At 40.2% G+C, this 6,000-nt stretch overlaps 1 protein-coding gene across 5 annotated transcripts in view; it reads left to right on the top strand.

Annotated features, from left to right (window-relative positions):
• Cd44 (CD44 molecule (Indian blood group)) overlaps window positions 1-4,686 on the top strand; it is an 86,410-nt gene extending 81,724 nt beyond the window's left edge. For all 5 annotated transcript variants that reach the window (XM_048359801.1, XM_048359802.1, XM_048359798.1 and 2 more), the window contains one exon: window positions 3,724-4,686. In XM_048359801.1, coding sequence (XP_048215758.1) covers window positions 3,724-3,928 — 205 coding nt within the window. In that variant the 3' untranslated portion in view covers window positions 3,929-4,686. The remainder of the gene's footprint in view (window positions 1-3,723) is intronic.
• Window positions 4,687-6,000: the final 1,314 nt, after the last annotated feature.

A 6,000-nucleotide genomic window follows, 5' to 3' on the forward strand; every position in this document is an offset into this window, starting at 1 on the left:
AAATTTTTCTACTTGTTTTTTTTTTTAATTCTTTTAAAATTTATAGTTCAAAGCCTCTTGTTTGCTAGGCCAGTGCTCTGCCATTTGAGCCAGACCCCATCCATGAGAAGTGAATTTTTAATTGTACTGATTTTACTTTAAGTTGAATAAGTTTAAATCCCTGCATGTGAGGGGTGGCTCCTCACTAGGATGGCACAGCTTGAAAACACTATAAAATAAATCCCTGATTATCTTTAAGGATTTCAGATAGGAGAGACATGGAATTGGTTGTTAAGTTCCTTGCCTAAGTCCTTCCAGAATTTTTACCATGCCTGGAAAGTGTATTATATATATAGACTTAGACCCCCCATCTAGCCTGCCCACTCCCTCCTGGTAACACCCTAGTCTAGTTCTTTTCAGACTGTGTGGTAAAGTATATTGTATGATCAGCTAAGATTTCAAGGAAAAGGAACAAAGGCAGGACATGGTTCAATGAGGATCTTTAATCTTTGGAATCAGAAAACCTAAGCCAGGATTTTAGTGGTGAGTAAGCAGAAGTGTGGCTTTGGTCCTTCTGCTTGAATAAGTGGCCTGTCAGGTTTCCAGTTAAAGAAGTTGGGGTGAATGTGGTCAGAAGTTTCTTCAGCTCTATTCCCTTCTTCATTCCTATAACTAAGAGAAATGAGCCAAGTATTTGTCTAGCAAGTGCAGCATCCTGGGTTTGATCTCCAGTGTCAAAAATAAAAAAAGACACACACAAAAAAAATATTCAAGCCCTTACCAAATGCCTACAGCACTTGTTAGTGGATAGTTGTTGATGAGAATTGTCCTATTCACTTCAAAGCACTCAGATAATGGAGATGCAGGAATCCAAAGGGAAATGGGGTAACCCAGAGGTCAAGTGCAATAATCCTACATCCTGCAGGTCTAGTGTTCTCCACTTGCAAAATCAACTTCGTTTAGATTAATAACACTAATCCCCACTTCACCTGCATGCACAGACATATTTTTATGCTTACAAATCACTTTTCCATAATCTTTCATCCCACGTCTCAACCACTCCAGTGGGTAGGCAAATAGGAATTACTTTAATTAGGCAACTTTCCTCCAGAGAACACAGGCTTCATCTGAAATGTTGGAATAATATGAACAGTATTCCACTTCAAGCCTTTTACATCATTACCATAACACATCTCACAAGGCAAGTGGAGACAACCAGAGCAAACCAGTAAAGCCCATACTATGGAATATATATACAGACACACATATAGGTATATATGTGTGTATAATGTATTACATACAAATATATTTGCACACACATGTTTGTAAATATAAAAATATCTGTGTATATATACATATATTTGTAGTGTGTGTGTGTCTGTATGTGTGTGTGTATGTGTGTGTGTGTGTGTGTGTGTGTGCGCGCATGTACATGCCTGTACCAGTACTAGGATCTGGGCACCATCCACTGCTTTTTGTACTCAAGGCTGGTACTCCACCACTTTGAGCCACAACTCCAATTTTAGCTTTTGGCTGCTTAACGATAAGAATCTCACAGATTTTTTTCTCTCTCTCAGGGTAGCTTTGAACTCTGTTCCTCAGATCCCAGCCTCCTGAATAGCTAGGATTACAGGTGTGAGTCACCAGTGCCCAGTGCAGCCAATACTTATCGAATGTTTGCTTTCTTCCAGATACTGTTCTAGCCCACATTATTCATAAGTGCAACAAATAATAATACTAATACTCATTTATTAATATCTAGGCTCTACTTCAAGAGCTTTTCACTATCCATGAAAGTCATACTTCTTTTAACTGGTCTTGAGCCTTGGACTCTGGGCCTGGATGCTTTTCCTAAGCTCCTTTTGCTTAATGCTAGTGCTGCTCTATCACTTGAGCTACAACGCCACTTCTGGATTTTTCTGTGATTAATTGGTGAAAAAAGTCTCATGGACTTTCCTGCCCAGCATGTCCTCAAGCGATGATCCTCATTTCTCAGCCTTCTGAGTAGCTAGGATTACAGGCATGAGCCACCAGTGCCAGGCTTGAGACTGATACTCCTAATAACCCAATTTTACCAGTACAAAAACTGCATGTTAGAGACGTGAAATGAGTTGTCCCAGGTCACACAGCTGTAAGGTCTCAAAATCAAACTTTAGAAGGCCTTGCTCTTGTCCATGAACCCTGCCTTCTATGGAGGCGTCATCAACATTTACAGCACACACAAATTTACTCCACCTTTCCCAAAACCTATGCCAGAGGATACAGGATCTACCTCCTGTTGAGGCCGTGTAATTTCTACTTCCCCAAACAAGAGCTTAAGGTTTATTGCTTTGGCAATCTTACAGGGAATGGCCCATGACCATGAATAATAGAGGCTTTATCTATATGACTCCAAATATCCAGCAGCAAAGTGAGCAATTCCAACTTCAAACTGTTTCCAAGCCTCCAGATGGTCCATAGCATTGCTAGAACTGGGTAGCGCCTTCCTGGGCTTTTGGTCATAGAGCTCTAGATCTGAATATGAACTCTGTCATTCTTATCTCCTGTGAAACCTCAAGCAAGCTCTTCGATTCCTCTGGGCCTCAGCTTCCATTGTTGTACAATGGAATAATAGCTTCCTTGTAGTATTATTGTAAGGATTGTCATCTTAAGGATTATTTATACAGTGTCTAGAATTCAGGAAGGGGTTAACAAATGATGGTCTACATTCCATCTTCCACAACTCACTTGTAGTTGTTAAGTTGTGTGACATTGCTTCCCATTCAGAATAATGTAACTGCTATGTATGCAGTAGTGGTCATGTTATAGGAAATAGGAAGTATTGTGTTAGGTGGGAAGAAGTGAGCTAACACTGTCCTATCAGAATAGTCAAGGACAAAACTGAAGTCATGCTCCATTTTGGAAGACTGTCTGTATTTGAATCTTAAGCAATGCTACTGAGAAACCTTGAAGCAACAGTGACTAGGCTGTGTTACATTGTTAACACCCTAAATCAAAGCTATACGAAACTTGACTAAGGTTACTGAAGAATCAATATGGCTTTCCCCTTCCAGAACAATGTTGTTTTATTCTTTTCTGTCTGTGAGAGGATAATACTGACAAAGTATTGACTAAGAGAGGAAGTTGTGGGACTTTGTTGAATACACAGATCAGAGTGATTTACAATCCTCATGGTGAATGGTTTATCTCAGTCTTCAGGAACTGCCAAAAGTGCTTACAAGAAACAAATATTTCCGCTGCTTAGTATGGTAGAAAGAGAATGAGAAGCTGCGGGTCAGACAGATCAGGGTTTGAATCTTGACTTTTTTTATTGCTTGTTGAATAACTTAAGAATATTATTGAATTTTCTATTGCTCAAGGTCTCTTCACTTGTAATAAGGAGACAGTATCAGCACTAGATTCACTGACTCTTGTAATCATATGCCTTCTGAGGACTTGTTTAACCTCAGATCTTGGGCCCTACCCCTAGAGTTTTCTGATTAAGTATGCCTGGAGTGGGGCTGAAGATTCAACTTCTTGCAAGTTACCAAATGCATTTTTTTCCTCCTGGTCCAAGTACCTCACTTACACAAGGGCTGGTTGTTACAGGTCAGTTAAGAGAAAGTTCTGAAGGTATCCAACTCTGCTTGGCACATATGAATGTCATCTTAGACAGTAATGATGATTGCCACAATGACAATGTTAGTGATGATCATGATGATGTCATTGTACCCTTTTTCATATGATGCTTTTACAAATTATTAGATGTGGACAGAAGAAGAAGCTGGTGATCAACAATGGTAATGGAACAGTGGAGGACAGAAAGCCAAGTGAACTCAACGGAGATGCCAGCAAGTCTCAGGAAATGGTGCATTTGGTGAACAAAGAGTCATCAGAGACCCCAGATCAGTTTACAACCACTGATGAGACCCAGAGCCTGCAGAATGCAGATGTGAAGGTTGGGGTGTAACATCTCCGCCATGATTTTGGAAAGAAAACACAGTTGGAGATAAAACCATTACAAGGAGCTGGGACACTTAACAGATGCAATGTGCTACTGATTGTTTTATTGGGGGAATTTTTTTAGCATAAAACTTCCTATTCCTTTTTGTTTTCTTGTGGTTTTTTCCCCTAAAGTCAGGTCCAATGTATTGGACAAAAAAACAAAAAACAAAAACAATAGCATTGCTTTCTGAAATGAGGGCCCAAAGCATTATCCACAAGAAATTTGACTGTTCCAGTTCCCATCTGGAGGCTTTGCTCCTCTTGAGGTATGCTAAGAATGCCTTCTAACAAATGCTACACATACATGTTCCCGATCCCAGCCATCTCCCTACTTTACCTTTCAGGTAACAGCCACCTGCTAAGGTGGCTAAGTTCCTCAGAACTAAGAGGGATTGATCCCTGGGAGGAAATTTGAATGGGTCCATATTGCCTCTCCAGCAGCCCAATCCCTGGGCATTGCTTTCCAATGGGGTGTGGGATCAAAGTGTACAGGTGACACAACCCCTCTTTTAAACACTCCTGGTAATTTTCAGATGCATCTGGGAGACACCCAAAGGGTGAAGCTATTTATCTTTAGTAAGCTATTTATCTGTGTTTTTTTTTTTGAAATATTAAGCCCTGAAAGCCCTTTGATCAACATGTGTTTTTGTTTAGGTTATTTGTCAGAGGCACAAAAACGTTTAACCTGAGTCATAATAAACATCTGTATGTCTTCCATTGTAACCCTTTGTGCTGTGATTCTTCACTTCCTAAGCCATCTAAATCTGGGTCTCTATAGTTGATGAGAATGATCTGTGAATGGTTGACCACTCATCTCAGAGCCCCTGTACTACATTCAGGCTCTCATAGACAAATCTCACCAAAGATGAAGAAAAGAAGCACTACTTTATTTATAAGACGGTCCAAAGGCTTTCTTTCCTGTTCTGCCTCGGAATTTTGAATGGAAAATGTTTTAATGGCCATCATTCTCCCCTGAAGAGCTTTGAAAGTCACATTCAATTTGCATGGCGTACCACTTGTGCAATCCTATTTTATAGATACCAACCCCCTTTTTTTTTTTTTTTTTTTTGGCCAGTCCTGGGCCTTGGACTCAGGGCCTGAGCACTGTCCCTGGCTTCTTCCCGCTCAAGGCTAGCACTCTGCCACTTGAGCCACAGCGCCGCTTCTGGCCGTTTTCTGTATATGTGGTGCTGGGGAATCGAACCTAGGGCCTCGTGTATCCGAGGCAGGCACTCTTGCCACTAGGCTATATCCCCAGCCCCGATACCAACCCTTTTAACGACTGACACTAACAATATGAAAATGCCACTAGACATCTATCTTATGGTTAAAGAAGACACCAACAGGCACGATGCTACAGTCAATGGGCAACTGATTAAGCATACCGTGTGAGGGAGAATGTAGTATGGATCCTGTTTGACTGTTTTTTAGATGTCTGTTTCCAATTTAATAAGCTGTTTGGCTGTCTCCAATGCATGGCTCTTCATGATAAGTTGTCTGGGGAACAATCAAACTATTGTAATATTGTCACAAGATAAGCAGGTTTATTTCTAAACAAGAAAGTAATGGCTTTACCACCTAACATCATATTTTCCTTCACTGGACAAAATCCTTGGTGGCATTTCTTCATTAATCAAGATGTCCTATTGGCCCTGGAACTTCTAAAAGTTACTTGTGATCTATAAAATGAGGATGCTTAGGCTTCAGCAAAGTCACATATTGATGAAACTAGAGTGCTTAATATTTCTTAAGTCAAAAAACAAACCAGGAAAAAAAATCTCCTACCTAAATCATCAGGTTTGGGCTTGTACAAAGAGTATATATGAAGGATATATTTAAAGGAGAGATACAAATGTTCCATACCCTTCCTCAGTCCCTGCTCTTCCAACAACTTTCTATCCTCTATCCCTCTATCACCTACCTCTCCATCTCCTACTATGATCCATTAAAAAAAATCACCTTTCTCTACCTTGGGAAATGCTTTTAGCCAGTTCCATAGTCATCTGCCTGGTTTTCTTTTTGTTTCATAAGTTGAAA

The sequence above is a fragment of the Perognathus longimembris genome, chromosome 13 (genome assembly GCF_023159225.1).
Source record: "Perognathus longimembris pacificus isolate PPM17 chromosome 13, ASM2315922v1, whole genome shotgun sequence".
In the NCBI taxonomy this organism is placed as follows: domain Eukaryota; kingdom Metazoa; phylum Chordata; class Mammalia; order Rodentia; family Heteromyidae; genus Perognathus; species Perognathus longimembris.